The sequence below is a fragment of the Phyllostomus hastatus genome, unplaced genomic scaffold (genome assembly GCF_019186645.2).
Source record: "Phyllostomus hastatus isolate PE091 unplaced genomic scaffold, TTU_PhHast_1.1 phas_scaffold_200, whole genome shotgun sequence".
Taxonomy (NCBI): domain Eukaryota; kingdom Metazoa; phylum Chordata; class Mammalia; order Chiroptera; family Phyllostomidae; genus Phyllostomus; species Phyllostomus hastatus.
The window spans coordinates 13,229,872-13,246,698 of NW_025334016.1; the positions used below are offsets into that span (position 1 = coordinate 13,229,872).

Consider the following 16,827-nt stretch of genomic DNA (forward strand, 5'->3'; position numbering starts at 1 on the left):
TTATGTATTTATAGTGAAATATGCAGGTATTTAAAGAGAATTTAATATTTCTTAGTCCTAATTTCAAATTTCCAGAAAACAATTCAACTGATCCACCTTGGGTCAGAATTTTACCCTGTGTCAAATCAGCTATGGTTCAAGGGCCCAGCTAAATTAGTATAAACATAATGATATTAGGAGCTGTCCCTGTGGGACGTGTTGCTCAAAGGAGAGTGTGGTAGACTTGACAGTTAACCCTCCAAAGAATCCCAGTAGGAAAGAATGACCTACATATTTAGAAGGGGAGGATGTGTTGTTTAGGCTAGGAGAAAGCAATTGTGGTAAATATTACAGAAATCTTTCCTAGTGTCAGAGAAAAAGCAAGGTGTCTCTGCTAAGGTGAGCTATGCCATGCTCTTGGACAGTGTGAAATATTGTGTTTCAATCTGTAACTCTTCTTTTTATCTTTTTAAAATAAATTAACAATTTTTTTCAATTAAAGTTGATATACAATATTAAATAGTTTCAGGTGTACAACATAGTAATTAGAAATTTATATAACATAGACAGTGGTCACCCCAATAAGTTAAGTACCCATCTGACACCATACACAATTATTACAATATTATTGACTATATTTCCTATGCTGTAGTTTATATCCCATAACTGTTCTTATAACTGGCAATTTGTACATCTTAATCCCTTCCCTTTTTTCACCCACCCCTCAACCTCCCTCCCACCTGGCACTCATCAATTTTCTTGCTGTATTTATGTTTGTTTCTATTTTGTTTATTCATTTATTTTGTTTTTTAGATTACACATGTAAGTGGAGTCATATGGTTGTATGTCTTTTTTGTCTGACTTATTTCACTTAGCATGATACCCTCTAGGTTTACCCATGTTGTTGCACATGACAAAATTTCATTCTTTTTCATGGCTAAATACTATTCTATTGTATATAGGTCCACATCTTCTTTATCCATTCATCCACAGGTGGACACTTGGGTTGCTTCCATATTGTATTTGTCTTTTTCTGTCTGACTTATTTCATTTAGCATGATACCCTGTAGGTTTACCCATGTTGTTGCACATGACAAAAGTTCATTCTTTTTCATGGCTAAATACTATTCCCTTATATATAGGTACACATCTTCTTAATCCATTCATCCACAGGTGGACACTTGGGTTGCTTCCATATCTTGGCTATTGTAAATAATGCTGCAATGAACATAGGGGTGCTTATGTTCTTTTGAAGTAGTGTTTTGAGTTTCTTCAGATAAATCCCCAGAAGTAGAATTTCTGGTTATAAGGCAGTTCTGTTTTTAATTCTTTGAGGAACCTCTGTACTGTTTCCCATAGTGGCTGCATTAATCTGCATTTCCCCCCTAAAGTGCATGAGGGTTCCCTTTTCTCCACATTCTCACCAACACTTGTTATTTGTTGATCTATTGATAATAGACATTCTCAGGTATGAGGTGATATCACATTGTGATTTTAATTTGCATTTTTCTGATGATTAGATATACTGAGCATCTTTTCATATGTTTGTTGGCTATCATTATGTCCTCTTTGGAGAAATGTCTACTCAGGTTCTCTTCCCATTCTTTAACCAAATTGTTGTGTGTGTGTGTGTGTGTGTGTGTGTGTGTGTGTGTGTGTGTGTGTGTGTGTGTGTGTTAAGTTGTATGACTTCCTTACATATTTTGGATATTAACCCCTTATTGGATGTGTCATTGGCAAATATCTTCTTCCATTCAGTAGGTTGTCTTTCTTTTTGTTGATGGCTTTCTTCACTGTATAAACATTCTTTAGTTTTATGAACACCCATGTGTTTATTTTTTGTTTCCCTTGACCAAGGAGACATATCCAAAAAAATATTGCTAAAAATTATGTTAAAGAGTTTACTGCCTATATTTTTAACTAGGGATTTTACAGTTGTAGGTCTCATATTGTAGCTATTTGTGAGACATGTCCTTTTGTTGGATTGATGTCTTTATCATTGTAAAATGCCCTCCTTTTTTTCTTATTGCAGCTCTTGCTTTAAAGTCTATTTTGTGTGATATAAGTATTCCTACCCCAACTTTTTTATTTCCTTTTGTATAAAATATTTTTCCATCACTTTCTGTTAGTCTCTGTGTGGCTTTTGATCTGAGGTGAGTCTCCAGTAGGCAGCATATGTATGAGTCTTGTTTTCTTTAACTCATTCACTTAACCTATTTCTTTTTATTGGAGCATTTATTCCATTTACATTTAAGTGGTCATTGACAGGTATTTAGTTATTGACATTTTATTAATTGTCTTCTGATTATTTTTGTAGCTCTCTGTTCTTTTGTATTCTCTTGCTCTCTTCTCTTATATGTTCATGACTTTCTATAGTGTTGTGTTTGGATTACTTTTTCTTTTTGCTCCTCTATATCTCTTACAGATTTTTGACTTGTAGTTACCATGTGTTGCCTGTATACCAAGCTATATTTAAAGCAGTCTTTTTTAATTTGATGGTTTCTTTGAACACACTCCAAAATCACTACAATTTTTACTCACCTTCTCCACATTTATGTTTTTCTCATTATTTTTTTACTTCCTGTGTGTTTATGTATTCACTAATTTATTGTTGTAATTACACAGTATCTGCCTATTTTTGCCTTTTCACCTTTGTACTAGTTTTATGTTTTGGTTGATTTATTTCTTTCATTATGTGTGTGCCTTTGTCAGTGAGATTTTTTTTCTTTCCAATATTTTCTACTCATATTTTTAATCTTTTCTTTTGTTCTTAAAGAAGTTCTGTTAACATCTTTTGTCTACTGGCTTAGTGGTGATGAACTTACTCAGTTTTATCTTGTCTGGGAAACTTTTTATTTGTCCTTCAATTCTAAATGATAGCTTTGTTTGGTAGAGCAATGTTGGTTGTATGTCCTTGATTTTTATCGCTTTGAATTTGTGCCAATTTTTTCAGGTCTCCAAAGTTTCTCTTGAGAAATCAGTTGTCAGTCTTATGAGAGCTCCCTTGTATATGACTAGCTGCTTTTCTCTTGCCACTTTTAATATTCTCTCTTTATCTTTAACATTTGGCATTTTAATTATGATGTGTCTTGGTGTGGGCTTCGTGGAGTTCATCTTGTTTGCAACCCTCTTGTTTGCACAGAATCATCTGTGCTTCTTGGACTTGTATTTATTTCCCCAGGCCAGGGGAAGTTTTCAGTCATTATTTCTTCAAATAGGTTCTAAACCCTTTGCTCTTTCCCTTCTCCTTCTGGCATCCCAATGATGCAAATGATGGTACCCTTGAAGTTGTCCCAGAGGCTCCTTACATATCCTAATTTTTTTAAATTACTTTTTCTGTGATTCTCTAAGATGGTGGCATAGTTAAACATGCCTTGCCTTCTCACACCACATCAAAATTACAACTAAACTATAGATCAGCCATCACTTAGAACCATCATAAATCAAACTAAATAAAAGCTCTACAATTATGGAATTAAAGAAGATAACACATCTATCCAGACTAGTAGGAGGGGTGGAGACATGGAGATGTGGAAAGGTCTGGTCCCACGCCCACATGTGGAGGCTAAAAAATGGGAAGGATAGCTCAGGAGCAAGGGGTCCCAGCTCCATATCAGGCCCCCAAGCCCAGGCTTCCAATGCCAGTAAGGTAAGTCCCCATTACTCTGGCTGCAAAAACCAGTGTGGATTGAATCAGTGGAAGAAACTGCTGGATTTCCAAGCAAGTCCTCTTAAAGGACGCATGCACAGACTTACTCAGACTCACTTCCTCTGACCTCTAGCACTGGTGCAACAGCTTGAAAGGCACCAGTGACATATGGGGAGGTACTGAAGGGTTAGCATCAGGGTGAGAACTGGGGAACAGCTCTCTCCCAGACAGAACTGTTGGTGGTGGCCATTGTTCCTTTTCTGAGCCTTCCACAAAGAGGAACCATATCTGAGACTCCATCACCCTGGCCCCATTGTTTGCCCCATCCTGGCGATTCCTTCAGGCTCTGACCCACCCAATTTATAGGCCCACCCAAGCTGTTAATCGTGGCTTTTCCATACAAAAGTCTTGTTTCAGCTCACACTTCAGATCTTTCTAAATCCTCTCAAACAAGTAGCAGCTGCATCAGTGAGCTCCCATAGTTCTTGCCAAGTGGCCCCAGGCCCAGCACTAGCAGAAGTTGGCCTTGGTTCACATCCTGGCCACACTTGCACACCTCCAAGCCCAGCATAAATAGCAGCCATCTACAGATCACTTTATTGCTTATGCCAAGTGGCCCAAGACAGAACACGAGCAGTGGCTGATGCTGGCCTGTACCTCCCAGGAAACCCTAGAGGCTATGCACCCAGTAGACAGCTACAGACCACTTCAGAGCACCACAAACCAAACAGCTCCACAAGTGACATGTTCAAGAGGTAGACTCAGTGGGCACTAGAGCACTGCTGAAGTAAATCCTGCTCTGAGGAGTGGGCCCCAGCTCAGCTGATCCTCCAAGGAAGGTGGGGGTTGGTGGTCAGTAGTCACAGCCTGTCCTTGCAGCTGACTGGCTTGGGTAAATCCCTCCCATTGATGTGCCAATGGCAATCAAGACTCAACTACAAGAGTAGGGTGTACTCAGGCTACACAAAAGGCACATCCTAAGTACCCAGCTTGGGTGATAGGGGAGGATGTGCCACTGAACCCTACAGGACACCTACTGCATTAGGCCATGCTGCCAAAACAGAGAGTCAGGGCAGCTCTAACTAATACATAAAATGAAACACAGGGAGACTGCCAAAATGAAGAGACAAAGAAACATGGCCCAAATGAAAGAACAGATCAAAACTCCAGAAAAAACAACTAAACAAAATTGAGATAAGCAATCTATTTGATGCAGAGTTCAAAACACAAGTTCTTATTAAAGATTTTATTTACTTATTTTTTTTAGAGAGAGAGGGGAAAGGAGAGGGGAAAAAAGGGAGAGAAACATGTGTGAGAGAAACATAGATCAGTTGCCTCTCACATGCTCCCTCTGGGGTCCAACAACTCATGCATGTGCCCTGACTGGGTATGGAACTGGTGGCCTTTCAGTCTGCAGGCTGGCACTCAATCCAATGAGCCACACCAGCCAGGGCTAAAGTTATAAATATGATCAAGGTACTTAGTGAGGACCTCAACAGCATAAAAAAAGATCTAGTCAGAAATGAAGGATACACTCATTGAAATAAAGAACAATTTATGGGGAATCAACAGTGGAATGAATGAAGCCAATAATCAAATTAATGATCTGGAAAACAAGGAAGCAAAAAACAACCTATCAGAACAGCAAGAACTAAAAATAATTTTAAAAAATGAGGATAGTGCAAGGAGCCTCTGGGACAACTTCAAGTGTACCAACATTTACATCATAGGGATGCCAGAAGGAGAAGAGAAAAAGCAAGAGATTGGAAATCTATTTGAAAAAATAATGAAAGAAAACTTCCCTAATTTGGTGAAGGAAATAGACACGCAAGTACAGGAAGCACAGAGAGTCCCAAATAAGATGGATGCAAAGAGGACCACGCCAAGACACATCATAATTAAAATGCCAAAGGTTAAAGATAAAAAGAGAATCCTAAAAGCAGCGAGAGAAAACCAGTTAGTTACCTATAGGGGAGTTCCCATAAAACTGTTGGCTGATTTCTCAAAGGAAACTTTGCAGGTTAGAAGGGATTGGAAAGAAATATTCAAAGTGTTGAGAAGCAAGGACCTACAACCAAGACTACTCTATGCAGCAAAGCTATCATTTAAGTCAAAGGGCAGATCAAGAGCTTTCCAGACAAGAAAAATTTAGAGGACTTTACCATCACCATACCATTATTATATGGAATGTTAAAGGGATTTATTTAAGGAAAAGAAGGATATCAAAACTATGAACAAGAAAATGGCAATAAATACATATCTATTAACATTTGAATATAAAACCAAACTTAGCAAACAAGCAGAACAGAAATAGAAACATAGCTATGGAGAACATTTTGATGGTTGCCATAGGGGAGGGGGATCTGGGGGTATGAGTGAAAAAGTGAAGGGGATAAGAAGCAAAATTGCTGGTTATAAAATAGTCATGGGGGATGTAAAGTACAGTATAGGGAAGGGAGTAGCCAAAGAACTTAGATGCATGACTCATGGACATGTACATTGGTGTAGAGATTGCCTGAGGGAGTGGGCGGTGCTGTGTGGAGGGGGGTATAAGGGGGAAAATTGGGACAACTGTAATAGCATAACCAATTAAATATTAAAAAATAAATTATTTTTTCTTTTCACTATTCTAATTGGGTGTTTTTCACTACCTTATCTTCCGGATTGCTGATATGATCTTCTGCTTTATCTAATAAACTGTTGATTCTCTGTAATATGTTTTTCATTTCAGTTATTGTATTATTTTTTTCTGACTTGTTCTTTTTTTGTTTCCTATCTCTTTTTGAATGTTTCCCATAAGTTCTCATTGAGTTTTTCTATTCTCCCCCTAAGTTCATTGAGCATCCTTACAACAGAGTTTTGAACTCAGCATCTAGTAGATTGCTTATCTCTATTTCATTTAGTTCTTTCTCTGCAATTTTGTCGTGTTCTTTCATTTGGGACATGTTTCTTTTTCTCCTAATTTTGGCTGACTTCCTTTGTTTTCATGTATTAGGTAGATCAGCTATATCTCCCAGTCTTGACAATGTGTCCTTATATAACAGGGGTCATGTGTGGCCCAGTGTCCCTGGTCACTTGAGCCTGGTGTTCCAGGGGTGTCCTTGTGTTGGTAGTATGTACCCTCCTGTTGTAGTTGTGCCTTGATTGCTGTTAGCATGTCAGTGGGTGTGACTGATTGTCTGGTTGACTGTGGAGAATAGCCATGACTATAGCAGACAAGCTGTTGTACAGGGAGCTGATCCCACTGAGCAGGACTCACTTTACTGGGGATCTTGTGCCTGCTCAATCTGCCCTATGGGTGTGTTATAAGTGAATTTGTTTGGGTGGTGCCCTGGTGTTGTCTGAAGCTGGCCACTGGTTTTGTTGGTTCTAGAAGGGACTCTGGCAGAGGCGAAGTCAGCTACTTCCTATGTGTAATCCAGAACCACTTGGTAGGATTTACAGAAGGATCTGTGGTTAGTTACCATCTGTGCTTGTCTTGGAAGCCTCTGAGAGTGGTTATGCTGTTAATCAAGGACAGTTGCCTCTAGTACTGGGCTTTGGACTGCTTAGCAAAAGGTTTGGGGTATGCCAAGGCCAGCCACTCCTTGTTTGATGTTTGTGGACTTTTGAGAGATATTAAGAAAACCTGAAAAATGAGCCACGAAAGGCTACTCGTATGGGAAAGCTGCTAAGAGAGGTTCAGTCTGAGCGTGTGAATTGGGTCGGGGCAAGGTCTCAGAAGATCACCAGGGTGGGAAGAATAGTTTTAACCAAGATAATAGATAGCTTTATTTGGCACCCACCTGCACCTGCTAGCTAAATGAAGAGAGATTCTCAACAAAGGAACAGTGGCTCCTGCCAGCACTTCTATCCTAGGGAGAGCTGCTCTGATCCCTGCCCCTCCAGCCCTTGCCATGAAGATAGTCAATTTGGCTCCTTCTTGGATGTCCTTGGTTCTTTCTGAGCTGCTGCCCCAGTGCTGAGGCTCAGAGTGAGTGAGTTTGTGAGCATGTGGGTCTGTGTGCAGTCCCTTTAAGAGCTGTAGTGCCCGGGGCTCCAGCAATCCTCCATATCACTCAGCCACAATCCTTGCTGCCAGATGTTATAAGGACTTCCCTTCCTGGCATTAGAACCCTGGGCTGGGCAGCCCAGTGTGAGCCTGGGACTCCTCCATCCTCAGTGGGGACCAATGTAGCTTAAATATCTCTTCAAAACTGCACACAGTTTTTGTGGGGCCTGCCTGTTCTGTGTCTTGATCTCCTCTATGAGACTCAACATGGCTTTCTCTTTATATCCTTAGTAACAGGAATTCTGTTCAGCTAGTGCTCAGGTTGTTCTCAATGATGGTTGTTCTATAGTTTAGTTGTAATTTTTAAAAATAATTTAAAAAATCTTCAGTAAGCATCCTCTTTCTTTTTTTAAACAGAGGGGAAGGGAGGAAGAAAGGGAGGGAGAGAAACATCAATATGTGGTTGCCTCTCACATGCCACCTACTGATGACCTGACCTGGCCTGCAACCCAGGCATGTGCCCTGACTGGGAATTGAACCAGTGACTCTTTGGTTCACAGTCTGGCACTCAATCCACTGAGTCATACCAGCCAGGTCAGTTTAGTTGTAATTTTGATGTGGTCATGGTAGGAGGCAAGCACAATATTTATCTACTATGCCATCTTGACCAGAATTCCTCCCCTTTTTCTAAATCTTTGACATGTTATTTTTTCTTTCTGGAGTAGCATGACCTCTCAACCCAATCTCATCTTTTTTCCTAACCTTTCCCTCCAAGAAATTTGAGTTGGGAGAAATTTGATTTGAAAAAATAAACATATACAGAAGGCCCTTAAATAACATCGTTTTGTTCATTGTCACTTTCTTTTAACATTGATGAGATACCATAGGAACTTAACTCTTGTTTATATCAATTAGCCTATGGCAAAATTGGTTTCATTGTACATTGTTTTCCAACAGTTCCAAGAACTTATTGATGATGTTAGATGAGGACTTACTGTACTTTTCTTGGCTGCAATACCCCAAACTATCAAAATTAATCCTATCTCTGATTGAACACAGCCCAGGAGGGGCAAAACATCCCCAAAGGTTGAGAGCCAAAAGAAGACTGACCTGGTTGCGATGATCACCTCTGTGGTGTACTTGGCCTTCAGGATTTTGTTCAACTCAGTGGCTGCAGATTCTAAGTGTTGGATGGCAGCAGCCTAGGGGGGAAAGGAGTATTTAGCCCTGGTTCCTCAGCACTGTGACACAGTGTGCTGCCCATCCTCATTTCCTATTATTTTTTTACTGACTCTTTACCATCAAGTCAACTGCTTCTCTGGAAATAATCATAAGCAAGGAATTCTTTTGAAGATCCTTATAGATAATATTAGATCTGTGGTCATTCTAAAAATAAGAGGTCTATATTGTTTACTTTCACTGTAATAAATATTCTAATTTCATATAAAGGTGGTAATGTTTTTTCAATGTTTCAGATGAACAATCTCATATTACATAGCTAGTAAATAATCGATTTGGGATTTGAACACACATTTTTCCAATGTCAGAGTATCACCTCTTATATAATAATATTAGTAATAACAAGGGCATCCACTTATGTAATACTTACTATGTGCCAAGCTCTGTTCTAAACTACAAGTATATTTTTTATGTAGCCCTTATAAAAACCCTATGATATAAAGATTATTATTATCCCCATTTCATAGAACAGGAAGTTGAGACACAGGAAAAGGGGTAGCTGATAAATGGCAGAGTCAGAATTCCATTCCAGGCAGTCTGATTCTTGAATCTTTTAACCTCTCTGTACTTTTAACTACAACTTGTGTCTATCAAGCCCTGATGATTCTCTCTTCAGTATGTCTTAAATATGTCCATTTCAAATCATTATCTTCCCCCAGACAATCATAGCATCTCTTGTTTTCTCTTGTCTCTAGTCTTTATTCTTTCAATTGTTTCTTCACATACCATGGAATTCCCCTGCTTAAATCCTTTCTATTAGATAGCAGAATAGATAGATGGACAGATTCATGATAAAGTATAGTAGAATATTAATGGTAGAATCTACCATTTAAAATTCCCTATATGTTTGAATTTTTTCATAATGAGATAAAAACAAATCTTTTATGATTCTCATTGCTCTTAGGACAAAAGTTCCAATTTTCTATTGTGGTTTAACAGGTTCTTCCTGACATGCCCCTGATTACTTCTCCAGCCTTATCTTTAGTCGTTCTGCTTATATACACTTCCTGACCCCTATGCCTCAGCCATTATGAAGGCATTTCAGTTCTGTGAATACTCTGTGTTCTCTTTCCTTTGGAACACACACACTGTTCCATCTATCTGCAACAGGCCTCCTCTTTATTTTTTTACTATCCTGTTTAACTCTCTCTGGTCCCTAAATATCTTCTGAAATGGTGCTCATTCAGAGAAGCATTCCCTGATTTCCCCCAGACTTGGTTAGGTAGACCTAAGGTAGTTTCCACCCCTGCTAGTTCCTTACATACTAACAGTCATATTACTTTATAAAAACTATTTTCCTACCACTGCAACTAGACTATGAACTCCATGACAGCATGGACTCTGTCATTCTTCTTTACCAAGTAGCATATAAGAGGGATGACTGCCAATTGACAGCTGCTAGAATAGTATCTCACACATAGTAGTTAATTCATAAGAATTATATAATTCATAATAAATTCATTATAAGTATAAATAAATTCATTATAATTATAAGTAAATTCATTATAATATATAATTCATTATAATAGAAAATTCATTATAAATATAATGAATTTAGTTATATATAATTATACTTATATAATTATAAATAAATATAATTATAATTCATAGTAAATTATGTCCCCAGTACCTACCACAGTTTTTGGTAAATAGCTGCTGATTGACATGTCCCCAGATTTTCAAGGATCTCATTTTTATCAATCTCATAGACAACACAATAGCTTCTCTCTGGATTTTGCCTATTATTTCACTGTGTGATAAAGATGTTGGCCTGAATCACAGCTGAGCAGTAATTACCTCAAATGTGGGTATATCCATTTCAACTTGTCCTCTTAGCAATGGGGTTTGTCTGGGAGTCTCGCGGATCATCACACTCCATCTAAAATGAAGTTTAAAGACAAACAGATATTTAGAACTCTGTTTCATCACAGGCTGTCATTTTTGCTTCACATGTTAAAAAGAGATCAAAGTGTTTATGTGTTGGGGAGAAACAGATTTTAGTGAATGCCCAAGCTATCTCAAGTCACCTGATCTTAGGGTATACCACAAGAGGAGTCGCTGCCTTGTAGCTTCTCTAAGACATTGTGATGGAAGGAATTCCATCACAGGATTCTCAGGGAGCAGTGCTTCTCAACCAGAGGTAACTATTAAGATAACCTAAAGTACTTTTGTAAGATACACATACCAGGGTCCCACCTAAGACCTACTGAATTAGAATTTTTATGGTAGGGCCCAGCTTGATATCTTGAGAAAGCACACCAGGATATCCTTATGGGAAGTCATATATTAAATACTATGTCCCAGCACAGAAGGTCTTTTTTATCAGAAGATAGGTTGGAAATACTCTCTCATCTCTAGACAGGAGACAATCTAGTCCAATTATTTATAAATTCTTACTGTTTTAGTTTCCTTGAGAACCTGATGAAGCTGTAGAATAGTTTCTATACTTAAAAATATGCTTATGTAGTTATGTAATTTGAAGGAGGTTCACGGAACCTTTGAAATTTAGCCATGGAGCTCCTGCTCTAGGATATTTTCAGTTGATGACAGGCTTCAGTGATGTTGGAAGGATACATGGTAGACCCTGGCTTCCTAATAGTCAAGCCCCCCACCTCCCAAACTGTCCCTCACTGAAGCCAGAAAGGCTCTGTGAGGGAGGTTAGAACATTCCTGATTGAGATGATGTAACTGGGAGTAAATAGTGTACAACTGGAAAAAGCACAATGGCATGATGTTTCAGTCACTCACCTGTCTAGAATCCTCACACTAGCCTGCTCTACTCTGTTGAGGATATTCAGGGGTGACTTGTTTTTGTTCCAGAATGCACCCCAGCCTAGGACACGGGCCAGATCATTGCCGGTTCCAAGAGGGATGACTGCCAGCTGACACTGCAAGAATAAAACCAGACATTGTTTTCAGACAGTGCTACCAATATTCACCCATGAAAGAACCCAGAAGGCACTATTTGGGAAAGGTTGTGGTATCAAAGACAGTGGCAATAAGGGATTTATGATTCTAGGAAATGCAATAGGAAGATGTTCAAAATGGACTGAAAATTTCCCTAAAGAGTTGGACCCTACTATTGGTCATATGAAACCTACCCAGTGAAGGCAAAAGTTGCTGGAATATGCTAATATATATAGTCACTTTAGGAAAGAGAAATATAGCCACAGATCTGCATCTAGGCTGGGCCAAAGAGGTAAGGAGTCTCAGGAGAAAAAGCTACTGGACTCAGAAGAGCAGAGGGCTGCTTAGGGAAAGGGGGGAGAGGTAGAGGAAAGTTTCTGCTACTCTTAAGACTCAAGGAAGACAATCAGTTGCCTCAGGAAGGGTAGGAAAATTAGGGACTGAATCTTGCCTGAGGCCACTTTTTTTGTTTGTTCTCCTCCCCTTCCAATCTTCAATTTGGGGCTTGGGGAATAGAGCACTGCTCATATTTCCTGCTAACTCTTTCATTTCTCTGTCCATAGACAGACAACCAGAAAATGGTCTAGGTGAGCAGGCTTAGACTGGAAATCTACCAGTCAGGTTGAGTATGAAACCAATAGAAAATATATGTTTTACAAATAAGGAGAGTGAAAGCCAAGGACTTCTTGGGATGAGAAACTCCACATCCCAGTCTTTCTAGCAATGGCTAAACTCAGTCAGCTAGGGATTCACCTTTTCATGTAATCCTAAGACATCAATCAGAGATAAGACCCAGCTCACGCTACCATCTCCTCCACAAACTATAATGCGAAAGCGAGCAAAGTTCTTGAACATGGACAGCCTGGAAAGGAAAGGAGAAAAGGGAGTCATTTCATGAACTGCTGGGTTTTACAACTCTCCTACAATGTGCCAGGGCCCAAGGACTGCTGCTTATGTACCCTTCTAACAGGATACCTGCCTTCTTTCCCTTAGTCCCCATCTCTCTGTGTTCCTAAAATTATAGGCAATGCTCCCACAGGCAGTCCTGGAGGTCAGACCTTGCCTGAACCCACAATGTTCTCTGCCCAACCTTGCTCTGGAAGCTACTAGTAACCTAGCTAAATCTACTCCCTGAGGTCCTAGAAGAATGCCTCACATGGTAGCCAATGGACTCACAGAAACTAGGACTGAACAGCTGGATGATTGTCAAATTAAAGAGGCCTGTAGTAGAGATATATCTATTTGGCCCCATGGGGGGAAAAAGAATGAATGACAGAAAAGGTTGACAGCAATATTCATTTGCCTCCATCTCTGAGTCAGGAGACATAGTTTTACCTTTTCTAACCAGAATAGTTGGGGTAAATCTGAGAGCAGGATATGGGCTTGAAAGTATTTATGGGAGAGGTCTAAAAGTCCTCCAAAATACAAGCCAATCCTAAGTACTCTGGAGTTATTACATCTGAGCCCTAACTTGAGAAAATAGTTCTTTTCTGCTCGAGTACTAGAACTAATTCCAGGAAGTCTATTCTAGTCTAGAAGGTATAAAAGGCAAAATCCCTTCTATATACCCACTATATGCCTTTTCCCATGCTTACCCTGCTTCAGGTCCACCCTTTGACAGGTCAAACACTTGCGATGGGTTAAGGTATTGCTTAAATTTTCGGAGGAAGACAATCCCTTGATGATCGCCACTTTTGGAGTTGATGAAGATGAGAAGGGGACATGAACAGGCTGATGACCAATCAAGATTCCAGAAGTCTGAAGATACTACTAATTGGCCTGATATATGCACACAACAAAAAGAAAAAGAAGGGGGAAAAGAACAGAGCCATTGAGATGGAAACAAGATACAACTTAACATCAAATTTTGCAAATACCTGTAAAAAACAGTTTTATTGAGGTATAATTGATATACAAGAACTGCACTACTTAATGTATACAATTTAATGAGTTTAGGCATAAGCAAGCAGCCATGATACCATCACCATAATCAAGCTAATACACATTTCCAGTATCTCCCAGACTGTCCTTGTGCCCTAGACTCTTAAGGTACAGGAACAGAGGAGAAATCAGTATAAAACCCAAGGGGCTTTTATTAAAAAACAAACAAAAAACCCCAGCTAGCCTTTACCCAGCTGTTGCCAGGCAACTGACATTTGCTGAGCAACTACTACATTCTAATCATCATGCTAGATATTGCTAAGAGTATAATTCCTGCCCTTAAGCTGGGGAGACAGGGTCATACACAAGAGTACATTGGAACATAAGGAATAAAGAAATTGGTGCCACAATGAAGAATTAATAAAATGCTGAGGAGAAACTGAGGAAGGAGAAGATTGAGAGCCAAGGAGGAAAATCAGCACGCCAACTAGTCCTTTCTGTGCTAGGGATTTGCCTTGCCTTATTTCTTATAGTGAGAAGATACCAGGTCAGAAGAGAGGGGAGAAAAGGCTGCCTTTTAACCATGAGTGAAAACTTGAACATACCAATGTGGGATGAAGCAGGGAACTTTAATCACTCCTCTTAGGCTCTGACAGAGCAATTCAAGTTATCATACCAACTTTCAGAGAAAATAAAACTATAGGGAAATTGTCTGAGCAGGAGAGAGGCTTTTTAATAATCCCCAACACTGAAGTTCTCCATAGAGAAGTGGAGTTATGGCAGTCTAAATTGCCAAAGCTTGCCAACTTGTTTTGAGTCTTAGAGCTTATTGGCAGGGGGATAAGCACTGGACAACGACCCTCTAGGGATGCTAGACAAATCATGAGCCCCCAAATCTCTAAGCTTGTGGCTCACCAGGGATGCTTGAGCAAAAATAAATTCAGAGGGCAAAAAGCATGTAGCTTGATCCTGAATGGTTTGGACCAGGGGGTGGATTGAGAAGTACCACTTGTAGCCTGGGTGAAAGGTAGCTTGAAGGAAGAATGCTGACTTGAGCAGATTGCATGGCTGTTTTGCCTGGAAAAGTATAAAGCAGTCTTCCTCTATGGGCCAATTTCTAAGCCAGCTAGCCAGTCATATACCAAATTTTCAGGGTTTGCCAAGACTCAGCAAAGGGGCATCTATTATGTCCCTTCATTAGTATAGCTTGAAGTAGTTACTCACTCTGAACATGTTAGCCAAAAGTAGTCCCCCTTTCCAACTGCTTTTTTTAAAATAAAAAGTGATATGCTAACACAATGTTAGTTAAAACATAGTAATTTCTTTATTCAACAAATACGTATTGAGGGCATTATCTGTGCTTATTCTTGTTACATTGTGAGAATACAGTCATGGCCAAGATAGAAAATAGTCTCTGATCATGTGGAACTTATATTCTAATGGAGGGAGACAGAGCATAACCCATAAATATAAAAAAAATGTGATATGAAGAAAAAAAGCAAGAGAAGTGGATGGAGAATGTAGGGAATGTTAGTTTAGACAGGTGGACAGGGACAGCTTTTCTGAGGAGGTGACATTTGAAATGGGGCTTGCAGGAAGTGAGGAGGTGAGAAATATGGATATCTGGGGGAAGAATTTTGTGGGGAAGAGATAAAAAATAAGTGATAGGAGCCAGGGAAGAGAGAATGTGTGGGGTGTCTGAGGACCAGTGAAGAGAATAGAATGGTTGTTGTCGAGTAAGAAAGAGGGAGAGTGGCAAAAGATGAGGTCAAAGAGGTGACAGGGGATAGATACAATGGCAAAAATATGTTAGAGGAAATGGAAAACAAGGATGAGACTATTCAGTACAGAACTGAAACACTAGGAGTCAGGTCATAAGATATATGAAGAAAATAGTCAAAAGGTGGTATCTTTTTATGTGCTTGCTCTCCTACCAACCAAAAATTCAGGCCCTAACTCATGGCCTGGCCCCAATCTTACCTCTTCTTTGTTTCCAAATTTGATTTTGCTCTGTCCTACCCTTCCTTACTCAGTAACCTCTTGTCAGCAACACTTTGTAGGTGAGTATATGACTTCGAGTGTGTACCTCAATTAGAGGATTAATGGAAATAGCTTCCTGCCAGCATCTAGTGGGTCTCACAGGTGCATATCTCATGGGGAGATATGCACTATCATACACTGAAGATGGACAAGCAAAGTGACACAAACTCTATAGAGGGCAATTTGGCATATGCATTTGACCCAGTAATTACACATTTGTGTGTATATGTAAAATAACATGTAGGAAGTTCATTGCAGCAATATTTATAATAGCAAAAGACTGAAAACTAACAAATAATCTATTAAGAGGGGACTAATTAAATAAATTATGGTATATCCATATAATGGTATATCTTATAGCTATAAAAGTGTGAGGAAGTAGTCTTTTGTTGATACAAAAAAACTCCCCAAAAAGCAAGTTGCTGAACAGTGTGTATAGTGTTAAAAAGAGGAGGTATAGGAATATTTATTTATATTTACTGTCATATTCATGAAGAAATACTGAAAAGTATTCAATAAATAAATGGCACTAGTTAACTGTGAGTAGTGATGGGGTACGGCTGTAGGAGACTAAGAAGATAAGAGAAAAATAGCAATAGGACCTTGGCTTGGCACCATCAAGTGTGAAAAGGGCTTAGGGGATTTAGTTGACTTGAAGTTCCAGATGAGTCAACAACCTGAAAGAGCCTTTCCAAAAAGGAAAAAAAAAACCCCTATGCCTCTTTGAGCTGAATCAATATAACCACAGTACTCCAAATGAGGGAGACAATAGTCTTCAAATTTGTTTAGTTCATACCACAGAAAGATGTTTAATTAGCATAAGGTTGGCCTACTTGTTCTCCTTCCTGTATGTTAAAATCCTCTTTCACAAATGTTAATTCAACCCCCATACCACACCTAGTACAACTATTATTTCCTATTGGCAGAAACCATATGACAGATGAAGCACAGAGAGATCAGATAACTTGTCCAAGCTCGCACCATTAGTAAGTGATGGAATGCGCTCTCAGCACTAGTAGGATCAGTATCATCTGGGGACTTATTTGAAATGCAAGTTCTTATGCCCTACCCAGATCTGCTAAATCAAAAGCTCTGAGGGTTGGGCCTAGAAATGCATGTTTTAATAAGCCTTCTAGGTGAT

At 39.3% G+C, this 16,827-nt stretch overlaps 1 protein-coding gene across 1 annotated transcript in view; it reads right to left on the bottom strand.

The window, feature by feature from the left end:
- Nucleotides 1-16,827, bottom strand: part of DGKK (diacylglycerol kinase kappa) — a 134,241-nt gene that overhangs the window by 22,104 nt on the left and 95,310 nt on the right. The window contains exons 9-13 of the mRNA XM_045860445.1: nucleotides 13,361-13,544; nucleotides 12,519-12,627; nucleotides 11,607-11,746; nucleotides 10,656-10,737; nucleotides 8,730-8,821 (exon numbers count right to left, since the gene is read on the bottom strand). Coding sequence (XP_045716401.1) covers nucleotides 8,730-8,821; nucleotides 10,656-10,737; nucleotides 11,607-11,746; nucleotides 12,519-12,627; nucleotides 13,361-13,544 — 607 coding nt within the window. The remainder of the gene's footprint in view (nucleotides 1-8,729; nucleotides 8,822-10,655; nucleotides 10,738-11,606; nucleotides 11,747-12,518; nucleotides 12,628-13,360; nucleotides 13,545-16,827) is intronic.